General features: G+C 40.3%; 1 protein-coding gene across 5 annotated transcripts in view; it reads right to left on the reverse strand.

The window, feature by feature from the left end:
• The window catches only part of spdl1 (spindle apparatus coiled-coil protein 1), an 83,504-nt gene that overhangs the window by 52,924 nt on the left and 12,103 nt on the right, over nt 1-18,477 (reverse strand). For 4 of the 5 annotated variants that reach the window (XM_034305918.2, XM_053235671.1, XM_026940454.3 and 1 more), the window contains 2 exons: nt 8,085-8,261; nt 4,484-4,678 (listed from right to left, as the gene is read on the reverse strand). In XM_034305918.2, coding sequence (XP_034161809.1) covers nt 4,484-4,678; nt 8,085-8,207 — 318 coding nt within the window. In that variant the 5' untranslated portion in view covers nt 8,208-8,261. The remainder of the gene's footprint in view (nt 1-4,483; nt 4,679-8,084; nt 8,262-18,477) is intronic. The other variant, XM_026940457.3, reaches the window with a different exon arrangement.

The following is an 18,477-nucleotide window of genomic DNA, read 5'->3' on the forward strand; positions in this document are numbered from 1 at the left end:
TCCTACTCTGGTGGATACAAGGTGCTTCATGTTACTGCTGTGCTGTAAACATTTTCTTCATCAAGATCTTCGACGCCTCTTCAATTTTTCTTACACTATCTTGTGAAGCAGTCATTAAGTTGTTGTTTCATCACCAACATGAGCTGGGTTCAATTCCCATCCAAGTTAACCAACCCGTACAGTAGGACTAAGCCAACAAGATGGATCCAAAAGAGCAGATCCCCCTGGAAAAAAAAACACTATCCTGGGTCACGGGGGCAGGGTCCCCAGTGCTTCAACTACCAAGCTCTCACAGAGGAGATGAGAAGGGTCTTTGACCATCTAGTCAGTGGCCAGTGTCCAAAGTACAGAGTACAACAAGAGTACACCATTGCTTTCCATACACTGGCTTCTGAGAGCCAGTGGAACCAGGAGGCACTCATCGTGGCATTTAAGAACGGTCTCTCAAGGGACATGGAGAGGGACTTTTGCTCAACACATTGCTCGACCTCTCAATTCTACTAGACAACCAGGAAAAGCCCAGTCCTGTCCAGAGGAGGGAGGGCTCTGATAAACCCACCATCACCCCAAAGTCTCCCAGAGTTGGGGTCCTCCTTTCTACCTCCATTTATTGGAGTGGGCAACAGCACAGCAACTTTATGGACTTGTCCATGCTCCAAACCTCTATATCTCCCAGTCAACCTTGAGTCACCCTTAACAGTTACTGCCCTGGATGGAAGTCCCCTGGGCAATGGTAGTGTTTACCACCTCACCACTCCTATACACCTGTCCATCAGTAACCACCAAGAGAAGTTATTCATTCTCCTGAGTTTCCCAGTGTCCTAGACTTCCTGTGGCTAAGCTGCCATAACCCTCACATAGACTGGTCCACTGGGTTAGTGCTTGAGTTGAGTCCCACCTGCCATGCCTCCGCACCTTCGCCGCCTTCTCCCGAGTGTCTGGAACTTCCCGCATTTTCCTGAATCCCTCCCAAGTGTCATGACCGGAAGGAGGTGTTCAACAAGAAAAAAGCAACCAGGCTCCCTCCTCACCACTCCTACAACTGCTCCAATGACCTGCTCCCTAGCCTCCCTAGAGGAAGAATCTTTTCTGTCTCTTTGTACAAGAAGGGCCAGAGTCGCCTCCACCTGCTGAGGAGACTAGGGTCCTTTGGAGTGTGCAGGACATTATTAAGGACATTTTATGATACTGTGGTGGCCTCCGCAATTCTCTACACTGTAGTCTGCTGGGTGAGAGGCAGTGCAGAGCGGGACAGGAAGAGACTGAACAAGCTGGTTAGGAGAGCCAGCTCTGTCCTGGGCTGCCCACTGGACTCTGTGGAGGTGGTGGGTGAGAGGAGGATGTTAGCAGGATGAACAACACCTCTCACCCCCTGTATGGGACTGTGGAGACCCTGTGTAGCTCTTTCAGCAGCAGACTGCTACACCCCCAGTGTAGGAAGGAGCGCTACCGCAGGTCATACCAACAGACTTTACAACACCGCATTACAGTAATGTTCAAATGTGCAATATTTTATAATTTTACATAATTTTATTTCTTACAGCACCGCATTACTGTGATGTTCATATGTGCAATATTTTATAAATTTTATTTCTTTTATTATTCCTAAGGGTGTATATATAGTTATAGTTTTAACTTTTCTTTCTTCCTTCCTTTTTTTTCTTCCTGCACTTTAACTTTAAGTGAATTTCCCCACTGTGGGATCAGTAAAGTTTATCTTATCTTACCAAAGCCATGGAAGAACACATCAGTGACTCTCTGGCTGCTGGAATCATTCACCCTTCCACCTCCCCAGCAGGTCCTTGCATAGATTACTGGGACCTCAACAAGGTGACTATCAAGAATCGCTACCCTCTTCCACTCATCTCCACTGCTTTTGAGCTACTGCAAGAAGCCACTGTGTAAATGAATTTGGACCTCAGGAATGTCTAGAACCTGGTCCGCATCAAGGACAGAGATGAGTGGAAGACTGCAATCAGCACCCCAACAGGTCAATACCAGGACCTGGTCATGCCGTTCGGCTTGTTAAATGCCCCAGTGGTCTTCCAGGCCCTCATCAATGATGTCCTGCTTGGCATGCTCAACCACTTTGTCTTTGTTTACTTAGATGACATCCTCATATTTTCCAAGTTCCATGAACATGTCAGTCAAGACCAGAAAGTCTTGCAACACCTCCTGAGGAATCGTTAACAACTTCCCAGTACGTTAACAACTTCCCAGTTCATCTGGACCGCCGAAGTGGAGGAGGCCTTCTCTGAGCTCGAGTCGATTTACTTCAGTCCTAGTCCTGCCTGACCCAGCCCTCCCCTTCTCCGTAGAGGTGGATGCTTCAGAGGTGGGTGTTGGAGAGGTGCTGTCTCAGCAGTCATCTGACAACAAACTCCACCCATGTGTCGTCTTTTCACACCAGCTGTCCCTCACGGAACGGAATTACAACATTAGTAACAGAAAAATGCTGGCCATCAGGTTGGCCTTGGAGGAATGGAGGCACTGGTTGGACTGACCACAAGAATCTTGAATATATCGAGCAGGCCAAGCGAGAGACTAAACGCCCGTCAGACGAGGTGGGCTAAAAATCTTTTTCAACAGATTTCAGTCTACCCTCTCCTACTAGCCTGTTTCCAAGAACCTCAAACTGGACGGCATTTTCCAGACTGTTTCGGACACCACAGCTAACCTGAAAGCCTGAACCCATTGTCCCTAGTTCCATCATTATAGCCCCAGTTCACTGGGGAATTGTCTGACAGACACAATCGCTAGGCACCTAGGTGCAATGCCTGTGCCCAGAGCAAAGATCCCTGACAACATTCTCAGGGACTACTCCGTCCTCTACCCATCCCCAAATGACTGTGGTCCCAAGTATCGCTAGATTTTATAACAGAACTACCCACCTCTCAAGGTAATTCAGTCATTCAGGTGATAAATGATAGATCCTCCAAGGCATGCCATTTGATCCCTTTACCTAAACTCACCTCTGCTCAAGTTACTGCTGAATTAATGTATACACGTGTGTTCTAATCTATGGTCTCCCACAGGACCTGGTGTCTGACTGGGGGCCGCAGTTTACCTCCCAGTTCTGTGAGCATTCTTCCGGCTGACTGGGGCATCAGTCATCCTCTCCTCTGGTTTCCCTCCCGAGTGCAATGACCAGACAGAGAGGTCTCTCTGCACCAACAGCTTCAGGCCAACCGCCAGCGCAGCCCACCACCCCCCCCCCAATTTGGGATTTCCATCAACGCCGTCCTGATCCTCCCCAGAGGAACGTCAGGCACCTTTCCTAGGAGGGCGGGGGTCCTGTCAGGATTTTGGATAATATAGACTCTGGACAGTAGCTAGCATTTGTGTTAATCTGTTTCATCAGACTCAGGCATCCCTTGTATGACTTTCTTTTTCCTTTTGTTTTCTGTGTATGGAACAACCCTGTCCATTAATGTGATGGATAATGATTTATTGTGATGCAACCTCTGCTGTGGTGCCAAATTTTCTCCAACTAGTGATAGCCTCCAAGGTGCTCCATGGTACATAAAATGTTTTGTAAATTATTCTGTACCCCTCTCCTGATCAATACCTTTCAACAGTGAGATCCCATACATGCTTTGTAAGCTTTCTGCAGGCAATGGCTTCAAACACCAGATGAAACCAAGATGATGTCAACAAAATCGTACAGAAATAGCTAATCTGTATTTGGGGTTAATCAGAACCACACCACTGATGACAGGTGTATGATAAGTACTTTTGAACATGACTTTGAATGTGATTGAGCACAGTTACATGGCCAATTATGTGCACACTTCAGGTTATTGTAATTTTTTTTCTTTTTTCCCTAAAATATTTCTATTTGTTTTTAACTTGAATTGTATTGGTTGCTATATCACATTAAAGATGGAAAAAGATCTGAAATGATTTATGTTGGTTTCATTTTTTACATCACAAAAACCCGCAATTTTAACAGGGCTGTGTAGACTTTTTAAAAATCCACTGTATCTATGGCAGGGCAAAAACAATCAGCAACAGATCCAGTTGTGGGAACTTTGGAGCAATCTACCTGAGGAGCTAAAAAAAATGCACCCAGTCTCTTCAGTTTTACAACCCATCTTTTTAGAAATGCTTTTAAAATCAGCACTTAGTCTGCTCTGGTTGCTGTTACTACCATCATCTGTCATGTTATGTGCTATTGCTTTGACATGTATTTTTATGTTGTAACTAATCTATATTCTTTTTATAAGTTGATATTCTTGCTTTTTTACTTTTTAGTCCTGTAGCACTTTGAGTCTAGATAAGTGCATTATAAGTAAAATGCAGTTATGATTTCAATCATTGGATGCTATCATAGTCATATTTTCTATTGTGGGGTTATCACTATATGCGTGTGTTTACATGTCTATATAAATTACAAACTTTCATTACATGCACTGAATTTTCAAGAACCATTCAAAATGCTTTCAGTTTGCTAAAAATATGCAAGATAAAAAAACAACTTTACCATAGATGATTCCAAGTCCATCTTCTGGATTTGTAGCTCCAAGATCTCTGAAGACATAGTTTCATGGGCACGTTCGGATATTTTGCGAAGCTCCTCAGTTTTGTTGGTTAAAGTTTGAGACTGCAACTCCAATTTATGTCTCAGCTGTTTCTCAAGAAGCTGAGCCTTTTCTAGATCCCCTTTCATTTTGTTCACCTACAGAGAATGTGGGGGGGGGGATGATTGAGTTTGTAACTACGGCATTGGAATATATAAAGCATGGATTATGTACAATGTAACATTATGCTACATTAAAGGGAAAGAATATTTTAGATGTTCATCTAAAAGCTCGATCATTTTATAACTGCTGGGGCCAGGTCAGCATTTTTTTAAGCTTTTGAAGGGCCATAAACTAAGGCTATTAATTTTTAAAACATATTCTATTCTAGTGATTAATATCTATTCTCATGATTAATAAACTAGTCTCTGAAAGTAGAATAGGACGTTTCTGCACTTTTTCTATTCTAAAACATGAAAAATGGTTTCATTTTTACTAATTTCAGTTCTTTATTTCAATTCTGTCATAATTTTCCACATAAATGTAAACAAGCAATACAGTTTTGCTCCCCCTGCAGGAACTGCATAACTGCATGAACATGAGTTTAACTTTGCAACATGTTTTGTGTAATTTTATCAACCTCCCTTACAATAAAGCATCCTATTGAGAATAAGTGCAGTGAAGTTCCCTCACTCTTTGCCACACTATTTGATTCTGCTTGTTGCTTGAGCAGGACATAATTACATGAAACTGAACAACCCAAACTCGGCCATGGAATGCTGTTAAAATTAAATAAATAAATGCTCCTATGATATTTAAAAAAATGTATTAAATTATTAAATAATTAATTCGTTAAATCAATATACAGTCAGGACCATAAGTTTAACAATAATATTAACAATAATAACAATTTAGACAGTGACACAATTCTCGTAATTTTGCCCCTGTACACCACCACAATGGATTTGAAATGCAGCAATCATGATGTGATTGAAGTGTAGACTTTCAGCTTTAATTCAAGGGGTTTAACAAAAATATTGCATTAACTACTTAGGAATTACAGCCACTTTTTACGTAGTCCCTCAATTTTCACAGGCTCAAAAGTAATTGGCCAAACTAATAATCATAAATATTAGGATTATATTTAATACTTGGATGCAAATCCTTTGCAGTCCATGACTGCCTGAAGTCTGGAACCCATAGACATCATCAAATGCTGAATTTCCTCCCTTGAGATGCCTTGCCAGGCCTTTACTGCAGCCGCCTTCAGTTGATGCTTATTTGTGGGTCTTTCTGCTTTTAGTTTTGTCTTTAGTAAGTGAAAAGCATGCTCAATTGGGTTGCGGTCAAGTGAATGACTCTGCCATTTAAGAAAATTCCATTTCTTTGCCATAAATAGATCTTGGATTGCTTTCGCCGTACGTTCTGGGTCATTATCCATTTGTGCTGTGAAGAGCCGGCCTATCAGTTTTGGAGCAATTACCTGAATCTGAGCAGAAAGTATCACTCCATACACTTCAGAATTCATCCTGCTATGTCTATCAGCAGTCACATCATCAATAAACACCTGTGACCCAGTTCCATTGGCAGTCATACATGCCCATGCCATAACACTGCCTTCACATATTTTACAGATGATGTGCTATGCTTTGGATCATGAGCCCTTCCATTCCTTCTCTAAACTCTTCTCTTCCAATCATTCTGGTACAAGTTAATCTTACATCAGAACTGGTCAGACTTTTTTTTTTTTTTTTTTTTTTTTTTTTTTTTAAAGAGGTTATTTAGTCTAATCTGTCTAATCTGGCCTGTCTGTTCTTGAGTGTTATCAGTGGTTTGCATCTTGAGGTAAACTGTTTGTATTTACATTCATGAAGGCGTCTCTTGATTGTAGACTGTGACAGTGATACGTCTACCTCCTCCAGAGTGTTCTTCACTTGGCTAGATGTTGTGGTAAACAGGTTTTTCTTTACCAAGAAAATAATTCTGTAATCATCCACTTTAATTGTCTTCCGTGGCTTTCCGGGCCTTTCGGTTTTGTTGACTTTGCCGGCGCGTTCCTTCTTTCTATGAATGTACCAAATTGTTGATTTGGTCACTCCTAAAGTTTCTGCTATCTTTCTGATAGGTCTGTTTTGTTTTTTCAGCCTAAAGATGGCCTCCTTCACTTGAATCGACATCTCTTTGGACCACATACTCCCATGAACAGCTAACAAATGCAAATTCAATGCTTGGAATCAACTACAGACCTTTTATCTCCTTAATTTGTAATGAAATAAAGAGGAAACAGGCCACACCTGAAACTGCTTATCAGTCAATTGTCAGTCAATTGTACTTTTGAGCCTGTCAGAATGGAGGGACTATGTAAAAATGGCTGTAATTCCTAAATGGTTAATGCGATATTTTTGTTAAACCCCTTGAAGCAGAAATTCTACACTTCAATCACTATATATATATTAAGTACTACAATGAGTGAATCCGCTTTAAGATGGCACCTACAGGTGCAAGATCCTAACTCCTGGAGCTTTTAAAGTACAACGGAAAATCCAAAGAAGAAACTGGCATATAAGAAGCCAAATGCTGCCTAGAGACATAATAATAAAGAAAAGGAACACTCTCAGAAAAACGGGTGCTAAATTGTACCATTCATTGTCATTGGGGTGATAAACTGAAGGGTACATCTATCTTATACATGGTAAAAGGAATGTAGGAGTAAAAATGACTTAAGGACCACATTAATTAGCTTTTATAGTAATGCTTTAAAGGTACACTACATGCACCTTTCTAGGTATTAGATTACTAATATCTTTTACTAAAAAGACACTAAAGGTACAAAAGATCCCAGTGAAAGTTAGCCTTTTTTTCTGAGAGTGAAGTATTTAAGAACATGATGAACATACATCAAGTCATTAAATTTTTTGCCTTGAACAGATGTTTCTGTGCACTATCCAAATATTCAACTAGCATGGGCAAAACATTTTTTTTCTTTTTCAACATATCAATATGTTTCTACACTGGGTAATGAATTTCAGGATCTGGAGTCAATTACTGAATCATACTACAGGCCAACACCCAATGCATTTTTAACATGCAGATCTGGCTTCATCAAACGTAACCAGTGGTGGTTACGATACGGTGGGAATTCTAGATAATGTTGAGTAGTGCTGTATTATGGGCCATTTCAATATGATTCAATTGAATTTTGGGCAGAGGGCTGTATTTTGCCCACGGGCCTTGAGTTTGAAACCTGTAATCTAGACATCATGTTTTGGTCAAGCATTAAACTGTAGAAACCTAAAACAAATAAAAGCTTGAAAGGAAGCGTCTAACCCCTTCTGACCAGTGGTCTTCGGGGTAATATAGTGTAGTATATACTATAGTATAGTATACTTAACAGTGTCAAGTTATTTAAGTAATATAATATAGTATAGTATAGTATAGTATAGGGGTAATATAGTATATAGTATAGTATAGTATACTTAATAGTGTCAGGTTATGTGTTCTAAATTTTTACTGAAACTGTACTTAGAAAAGATAAAGGATTATGTTGCAAGATTATATTCTGACCTTGTTCTTGAGTTCACTGCATTCCACTGCATGATTCCTCTCCAACATTGTTTGCTGCTGTTCCAACAGATGTTTCTGCTGGTTTTTAACATCATCAAATTCTGAATTAAGGCTGACCAGCATGCGGCACTTTAGCTCCACTTCTCTCTGCAGTGAATATTTTTCTTGCTCCAAGCCCTGTTAATGTTACATTTATTACTAATTTTCAAAGCTTTATTCTTTATTATTCAGATCAAATTGTTTACTGGAAAAGAGCAAACTGAATTTGAAAAAGATCAAAAACTTCATGTCCTTTCTGAAGAATATGAGGTCCAATTCAGAGAAACACAGTGCAATTGCATCAGGATAGAAAACATACAAAAATTACTACATGAACAGCAAAGACTGAACAGCATACTGGCTATACTGGCAGGAGCTGTTTGTTCTGGTCAGGGTCATTGCGGTTTCAGAGCCTATCCCAGGAACATTGGGGGACAAGATGGGAATACACAATAGACACTATGTACATACTTGCACATGCATTCATACCTAGGGGCAATTTTAGAGCAACCCACCAGCATGTTTTCACACAGATAGTAATAATAATAATAATAACAATAATAATAATAAGCTAAAGTAAGCACATCTGATTAAATAAAACAAAGTTAATAAAACTGAGCATGAAATACACTGTAATTGCAAAAATTATGATGACACCTGACTAATCACAGACATATGTGCTTGCTGAACCATTACAGATTTAATCACCCCTTTGCTGTTATAATAACCTCCACTCTTCTGGGAAGGCTTTCCACTAGATTTTGGACCGGGGCTGTGGAGATGCGCCCATTAAGCCACAAAAGTATTAGTGAAGTCAGGCACTGTTGGACGAGAAGGCCTGGTGTGCAGTCAGCATTCCAATTCATCCCCAAGGTGTTCAGTGGGGTTGAGGCCAGGACTCTGTGCAGGCCACTAGAGTTCTTCCACCCCAACATTAGCAAACCACGTCTTTATGGACCTCACTTTGTGCACAAGGGCATTGTCATGCTGGAACAGGTTTGGGCTAGGCCCCTTAGTTCCAGCGAAGGGGAACTCTTGACATTCTAGACAACTGTGTACTTCCAACTTTGTAGCAACAGTATGGGGAAGGCCCACATATGGGTGTGATGGTCAGGTGTCCATAAACGTTTGGCTGCATAGTGTATAGGAGAAGATATGCACACACAAGATCTAAATAAGATAAATTAATTTATAAAATATAGAGAATAAGCAGAAAAATGTAACAAAAATAAGAAAACAAAAGAACTAAAAATAAGCAAATAAAAACAGAATTAAAACAGCTTAAAGCTGAATAGCAGAATGTGCTAAAAAGCAAAGCTGAGGTGCCATAAAAGCGAGTCAAAGGTTAATCACCCGGGAACATTTTCAGATTACATTTAAAAGCAGAGACTGAAGTAGTGGCTTTTATACTGAGACTGAAGCTGTTCCAGACTTTTGGGGCCCTGACTGCAATGCAACAGTCACCTTTAGTCACCAGATGGGACAGCCAACAGAACTAGGATAGATGACCTGAGAGGTCTAGCAGGAGAGTGCAGAGTTAAAAGCTCACTACTGTATTTAGGGCCAAGACCATATAATGCTGTGTAAGTTATTAAAAGAAGTTTGAAATCGATTCTGTAGCTCACAGCTAGCCAATGTAAAGAAATTGGAGTCATATGAGCAGAGCGCTTTGTTCACTTCTGAAGCCTGGTAGCCGAGTTCTGTATGGGCATTACATGAGAAACGGGCATTACAGTAATGAAACCTTTTGGAAATGCAAGCATGCATAACTTTCTTTGTGTCAGAAAAAGACAGAATTGATGTAATTTTTTAGATTTCCTAAGATGGAGGAATTAAGTCTGGAAAACTTCTTAATTTACGAGTTAAACAAAAATGTAGAAATACTCAGATAGTTTGTTTTATTAACCTAATTAACATAAAATAAATATTGGGACATCGACACAATAAATATTGGGACATCGACACAATTCTAACATTTTTGGCTCTATACACCACCACAATGGATTTCAAATGAAACGAACAAGATGTGCTTTAACTGCAGACTGTCAGCTTTAATTTGAGGGTATTTACATCCAAATCAGGTGAACGGTCTAGGAATTACAACAGTTTGCATATGTGCCTCCCACTTGTTAAGGGACCAAAAGTAATGGGACAGAATAATAATCATAAATCAAACTTTCACTTTTTAATACTTGGTTGCAAATCCTTTGCAGTCAATTACAGCCCGAAGTCTGGAACGCATAGACATCACCAGACGCTGGGTTTCATCCCTGGTGATGCTCTGCCAGGCCTCTACTGCAACTGTCTTCAGTTCCTGCTTGTTCTTGGGGCATTTTCCCTTCAGTTTTGTCTTCAGCAAGTGAAATGCATAATCGGATTCAGGTCAGGTGATTGACTTGGCCATTGCATAACAGTCCACTTCTTTCCCTTCAAAAACTCTTTGGTTGCTTTTGCAGTATACTTTGGGTCATTGTCCATCTGCACTGTGAAGCGCCGTCCAATGAGTTCTGAAGCATTTGGCTGAATATGAGCAGATAATATTGCCCGAAACACTTAAGAATTCATCCTGCTGCTTTTGTCAGCAGTCACATCATCAATAAATACAAGAGAACCAGTTCCATTGGCAGCCATACATGCCCACGCCATGACACTACCACCACCATGCTTCACTGATGAGGTGGTATGCTTAGGATCATGAGCAGTTCCATTCCTTCTCCATACTCTTCTCTTCCCATCACTCTGGTACAAGTTGATCTTGGTCTCATCTGTCCATAGGATGTTGTTCCACAACTACGAAGGCTTTTTTAGATGTCGTTTGGCAAACTCTAATCTGGCCTTCCTGTTTCTGAGGCTCACCAATGGTTTACATCTTGTGGTGAAGCCTCTGTATTCACTCTGTTGAAGTCTTCTCTTGATTGTTGACTTTGACACACATACACCTACCTCCTGGAGAGTGTTCTTGATCTGGCCAACTGTTGTGAAGGGTGTTTTCTTCACCAGGGAAAGAATTCTTCGGTCATCCACCACAGTTGTTTTCCGTGGTCTTCCGGGTCTATTGGTGTTGCTGAGCTCACTGGTGCGTTCCTTCTTTTTAAGAATGTTCCAAACAGTTGTTTTGGCCACGCCTAATGTTTTTGCTATCTCACTGATGGGTTTGTTTTGTTTTTTCAGCCTAATGATGGCTTGCTTCACTGATAATGACAGCTCTTTGGATCTCATCTTGAGAGTTGACAGCAACAGATTCCAAATGCAAATAGCACACTTGAAATGAACTCTGGACCTTTTAACTGCTCATTGTAATTGGGATAATGAGGGAATAACACACACCTGGCCATGGAACAGCTGAGAAGCCAATTGTCCCATCACTTTTGGTCCCTTAACAAGTGGGAGGCACATATGCAAACTGTTGTAATTCCTACACCGTTCATCTGATTTGGATTTAAATACCCTCAAATTAAAGCTGACAGTCTGCAGTTAAAGCACATCTTGTTCGTTTCATTTGAAATCCATTGTGGTGGTGTATAGAGCCACAAATGTTAGAATTGTGTCGATGTCCCAATATTTATGGCCCTGACTGTAAATCATACTGAATGCACAGCCAGCACCTCTGATCTGAAGCTAGGACTGTCGAATGTTAGATCTCTTACGTCTAAAGCGCTCATTGTTAATGAAACTATTACTGATCAGGAGTTTAATGTACTGTGTTTAACAGAAACGCAGATTAAACTAAATGAGTACATAGCATGAAATGAAGCTAGTCCTCCTGGATACAGTTATATAAATCAGCCCCGTCTAACTGGCAGAGGAGGAGGTGTCGCAGTTATTTATAATGATAATCTAGGCATCACACAAAAACCTAGTTATAAATTCAACGCATCTGAAGCTCTTTATACTAACCTAACTAATGTAGCCACAAAAAAGTCTACCCAGTCAATTCCGATAATAAGTATATACAGACCCCCAAGGTCATATTCTGAATTACTTTGTGAATTTGCAGATTTCATCTCTAACCTGTTTGTTTCTTTAGACAAAGCATTAATTGTTGGAGACTTTAATAGTAATTTTGATAACCCGGAAGACCCTCTGAGAACAGCAGTTGTGTCCATTCTAGATTCAGTAGGAGTTAATCAGAATGTAATAGGAGTGTTATGAGTGGGTCCTATTACATTCTGATTAACTCCTACTGAATCTACTCCTACTAACATTCAGATTGAATATAGAAAATATAGTCACATTTCCACAGTCTGAAGCTATCTCAGATCATTATCTCATCTCATTTAAAATTTGTCTTAATCATAACGTATGGACCTTGCCATGCTACCACATCAAACGTACATTCACATCAGCTACTGCACATAGTTTTATCAATAGTCTCATAGAGTTAACAACTATGATTGGATCAATTGGATAATCCTAGATTCTTATTCAATACTGCAGCAAATTTAACTAGGAATAAGACCACAACAGAAACATGTACACAATCATTATATTATATTTTATATGTAGACTTCATGAATTTTTTCAATAGAAAAATTGGCAAAATAAAATCAGCGTATTAATTTAAAATCAGACAGTTTTATAACTAACTCCATAGATAATAACATAACAATATCAGATCAACGATCAGAACGTTTTACTCCCCTTTGAAAGATCAAACTAATTTCACTAATTTCCTCATCAAAGTCATCAACTTGTTTACTAGATCCCTTACCTAAGGTAATGTTTGGTGTTATGCAAGGCCCACTGCTCTTTTCTTTATATATGCTACGTCTGGGCAAAATTATTTGTAAACATGGTATTAGCTTCCACTGTTATGCTGATGACACACAGTTGTATGTTTCGGCAAAGCCAGATTACACACGTTAGCTTAATAAAGTTGAGGAATGTGTAAAGCACATTAGACACTGGATGCTTATTAACATCCTTTTACTTAATTCTGACAAGACAGTAGTATTTGTTCTAAGACCACATGCAGCTAGAAGTAAGCTTTCTGATTACATAGTAACTCTGGATGGCCTTTCTGTTTCATCATGTGCAGCAGTAAAAGACCTTGGTGTGATTATTGACTCTTTCCTTTGAAGCTTATGTAGATAATATTACTAGGATAGCCTTCTTTCATCACAGAAATATTGATAAGAAATATAATGTCACTACACAATGCAGAAAAATTTGTTCATGCTTTTGTTACCTCTGGATGGTTGGATCATTGTAATGCCTCCAGTTACTGTCTGGCTGTTCCAGTAGGTACATAAACAAGCTCCAGTTAGTCCAGAATGCAGCTGCAACAGTCATTACTAGAACCAGGAGATATGACCACATCACCCCTATCTTATCCACACTGCATTGGCTTCCAATCAAATTTCGCATGGATTATAAAATACTATTTTTGACCTACAAAGCACTGAATGGTCTCGTGCCACAGTAATTGAGTGAACATTTGGTCTTTTATGATCTGCTATACTTACTTTGATCAAAAGGTGCAGGTTATTTGTTGGTACCTCGAATAGTGAAGGCTACAGCGGGGGGTAGATCTTTCTCTTACAAAGCCCCACAGTTTTGGAACAGCTTTCTAATTAGTGTGCGGGACTCAGACACAGTCCCTGTGTATAAGTCTAGGCTGAAAACATATTTGTTTAATCAAGCCTTTTGTGAATAGTTTTTTTTTTCTTTGGTAAAGGAGCAGATCTAGAGTATTCACGTGCATAGAGTTTTGTGGTGATCTGGGATGTTTGGATTCCGTCATATCGTCTCAGTTTGTTCTTGCCACCATCGCCTCTGGTTTGCTTATTAGGGATTCATCCTGAATGTATTTATTTCTGTAAAGCTGCTTTGTGACAATGCCCATTGTTAAAAGCACTATACAAATAAAAATTGATCTGAATTGAAATTAGATTTGCTGTAAAACTCAGACCTGATTAAAAATTACTCTTAGGTTTCTAGAGGCAGACCTAACATTAGGCGTGAGAAGTTCAAGAACTTTGCTGGACCAATGAAAAGGACTTTAGTTTTGTATGTGCTCAGGTGTAAAATGTATCTAGTGCTTAACATCAGTGAAAGTGTCCTCAAATGTGGACAACCTATGCAGCTCCGAAAGATAAAGTTGGGTCTCATCAACATAAAAGTGAAAAGACATATTGTGTCAACTGATTGTATTACCAAGTGGTAGCATATACTAATGACTGTATATATGGGTGGACTTCATAACTGGGACACAAAAGTGTCAAAAGCCAAAATGTCTCTGAGGCCTCCTAGTGGCTGGTTGCAGTACAATTCTTTTCTTTTTGTTCTTTTTGGATTTATCCCCAATTTTCTCTCTAATTTAGTCTTGGCCATTTCCCACCCACCAGTCAGGTGTCCCCTATCATACGACAGCTACCAATCTAGGAAGATAAAGGATATCACATGCTTGCTCTGAGAAACGTGAAGCCAGCCAGCCGCATCTTTTTGAACAGCTGCTCATGCTGTGTCACAGGGCAGCGTAACACACTCAGAGGAAATCGTGAATTCCATGATAGACCATTTAATCAAGTTAGCCTAAAAATTACAGGAAGACAAGCATTTCTGGTTTAGGGAGAATAAGGCAGGCATAATATTACCAGCTATACAGTCAGGAACTGTGGCAATTGCAAAAAACACAGTTGTTTTTCGCACCATTCTGTGTAAACTCTAGAACCTGTTGTGTGTGAAATTACAAGGAGATCAGCAGGTTCTGAAATATTCAAACCAGCACATCTGGCATCAACAACCATGCCACAGCTAGAGTCACAGAGATCACATTTTTCTTCATTCTGATGTTTGAAGGGAAACAAAGCTTTTGACCTGTAACTACATGATTTTTTGCATTGTGCTGCTGCCACGTGATTGGCTGGTTAGATAACTGCATAAATGTGCAGGTGTACGTGTTCTTAATAAAGTGGAATGTGAGTATATGTTCCTCACTGTTTATGGAGCAGCGTAGTGTGGAGGACAGTGGCAATGGCATTTTCAGTAGACCTCTTGGCCCTGTGTGGCATACTGGTGCTGGTCTAGTGTGGGTGGTAGGGTAGACTTAATGTGCCTTAGGCCCAGTCTCTCCAGGCACTTCACAATTATAGGTCTGAGTGTGACTGTCCTGTAATCATTCAGGCAGCTTATGGCTGTCTTCTTTGGGATTGGCACTATGATGCAGGAATTTTGGGACAATACACTGGGACAGAGAGAGGTTGAAGATTGTGGTGAATACCTTTGCCAACTGAGTGGCACAGCCTCTGAAGTATTTTGTCTGGGTATTCCGTCTGGGCCGGGGTATTCCGTCTGGGCCGGGGGCTTTCCTTGAACTTACACCATGCAGTGTGCTTGTGACATTCGCGATCTGTAGAGTAAGTGACTGACTATTGGAGGCTGTTAAGTGTGAGGTGCTGCTGCTGGTGAGATGGTCGTTACTGCAGGTGTACATGTGTTGGTCTGGGTGCTTTGCCATACACGACGGAGGTCTGCATTGTTGAAGTGATTTTTCTATCCTCTGTTTGTAGAATGCCTTAGCTAACATAGCTAGTCAAACATGGTGGTGGTAGTGTGATGGCGTGGGGATGCTTTGCCATAAACGACAGAACCATTAATTCTGCTTTCTAAAATCCTGAAGGTGAATGTCTGGACCTTAAACAGGCAGTTCATGCCCAAAAGCTCTCCAATGTGCTGAATTAAAGCAATTCTACATAAAAGAGTGGGCCAAAATTCTTCTACAGCAATGTGAGAGACTGATCTCCAGTTATCACAAGCATTTGGTTGCAGTTGCTGTTGCTAAATGTGGCACAATCAGATATTACATTTAGTGGCAATTACATTTTTACATGATATAGACGTTGCATAACCTTCCTTCAATAATTTAAAAACTGTTGTGTGTTTCACATTTAGTATGAGGCTCTGAAACTATTTAGTGTGACAAATATGCAAAAATAGATAATCAAGAGGAGGCAAATATTTTTCACTGCACTGTACATAACAGTAAAATGTAAATCTAACTGCTGATATAAATCTTCAGAATTATTTCTTTCATCCCTGCATATTTTTAGAAACACGCACCCTTGGGTCACAGAAAGGTCCCTTATAAATAACAATTATATACTGTTGTTAAAACACTTACTGGCAACATTTTTCTTTACAGTTTTCTTTTCTTTGCAGTACCGTTGTAGTTTTTGGTGAAATAAATACCGGACTGAGTTACATCGTTGTAGTGTCATAAAATCATCCTGTATAATAAATTATTTTTATGAAATAATAATGACCCTAACAAATCTTCAGAATTATTTATTTAATTTCTACATATTGAGATTTTCATTTACTGGAATGAAGGGGTCTAGCTCAAACCTGACAATGCCCATGTGTACAAAGCAAGATCCATGAAGACATGGTTTGTGAAGGTTTGAGTGCAAAAACTCAGGGAAGAACCCAACCCCATTTAACCCCTTTGGGATGAATAGGAACACAGACTGCACCCCAGGTTTTATTACCCGACATCAGTGCCCAACCTCACTGTTGCTATTGTGGCCGAATTGGCAAATTCCCACAATCAAGCTCCATAATCTAGTGGAAAGCGTTCCCACAGGAATGGAGGTTATTATAACTGCAAAGTCTGGACTAAATCTGTAATGGGAAGTTCAAAAAGCACATATGGGATTGATGGTCAGATGTACACAAACTTTTTGCCTCATAGTGTCTTGATTTTCATCTGATCTGCCAGCTCATTAAGAAATTTTTCATTAACTCATTGATTGCGTTAAATCTGCTAATTTACATATGTCAGATAGATGGCACTGTGACGCTAGACCTGCTCTGTTCACTGTGTTGAATCAAACAGTTTCCAAAAACAGTTTACTGCTCTTGCAAAAACAGGTAATACAATAACAGCTTTGTTATTCATATCATCCTAAAAATGACTGAGGATGGTGCAGGCATTTTTGACTCACTTTTGTTTAAACTACTAGTAATTTGTATGTAATTACTTAAATTACAGCGGTTCATAGTCAATCTAATTCCATGTAAAGTCCCCTCCAAAAGTATTGGAACGACAAGGCCAATTGTTTTGTTTGTGCTATACACCGATCAGCCATAACATAAAAACCACTGAGAGGTGAAGTACATAACACTGATTACCTCATTACAATGGCAAGGGGTGGGATATATTAGGAAGCAGGTGAACAGTCGGATCTCGAAGTTGATGTGTTAGAAGCAGGAAAAAAGAATAAGGATGAGCGACTTTGGCAAGGGCCAAATAGTGATGACTAGACGACTGGGTCAGAGCACCTTCAAAATGGCAGGTTTTGTGGGGTGTTCCCGGTATGCAGTGGTTAGTACCCATCAAAAGGGGTTTAAGAAGGACAAACGGTGAAGCGACGACAGGTTCATGGGCCCCCAAGGTTCACTGATGCACATGGGGAGTGAAGGCTATCTACTCTACCATCTGGTCTACTGTAGCACAAATTGCTGAAAACGTTAATGCTGGCTATAAGAGAAAGGTCAGAGCACACAGTGCATCGTATGGGGATGCATAGCTGCAGACCCTTCAGACTGCCCATGCTGACCCCTGTCCACCACTGAAAGCACCTACAATGGGCACCATGAGCATCAGAACTTGACCATGGAGCAATGGAAGAAGGTGGCCTGGTCTGATGAATCACGAATTCTTTTACGTCATTTGGAAAGCCGGGTACAAGTGTGTCGCTTACCTGGGGAAGAGATCGCAACTTACAGGACTCAAAGGATCTGCTGCTAATGTCTTGGTGCCAGATACCACAGCACACCTTTAGAGGTCTTGTGCAGTCTATGCCTCGATGAGTCAGAGCTGTTTTGGTGCCACAAAGGCACAAATGTCTTCATTATACAGTGAGCAGCCACAGCATTAAAACCACCTACCTAATATAGAGTAAGGCAGGTGGTTTTAATGCTATAGCTGATCAGTGTATAATGAAGACATTTGGGTTTGAGAACAAAAATGAATATGAGACTGTGGCAGTGGGAGTATGGTCAAATTTCAGCTGCAGATGGAGAGGAGGTGGGCTGAACTGGCAGGTAACACGTAATGATTCTCACCTGTGTCTTATTACTGCCAGTCTACTTATGTGAGTTTCTTTGCTCTATCAGTAACTGCTGTAACCAGAGAGAGAGTGGCATAGCTGGCAGAGTATACAACACACACAACACAAACATATATGCACAGAGCATGAACATTGAACTTGAACTTGAATGGGGCAAAAGCCACGAGCTAGTGACGGCACCTTTTCAGTTGGTTTATTTGCGTTGAGTTTTTGAACGTGCTGAAAAGTGCAGCTGACACTGACAGGTGTTTCTTGTTGCCAGGTGTGCCCTGTTAGATTGA

This window comes from Pangasianodon hypophthalmus, chromosome 7, assembly GCF_027358585.1.
Source record: "Pangasianodon hypophthalmus isolate fPanHyp1 chromosome 7, fPanHyp1.pri, whole genome shotgun sequence".
Lineage (NCBI taxonomy): Eukaryota > Metazoa > Chordata > Actinopteri > Siluriformes > Pangasiidae > Pangasianodon > Pangasianodon hypophthalmus.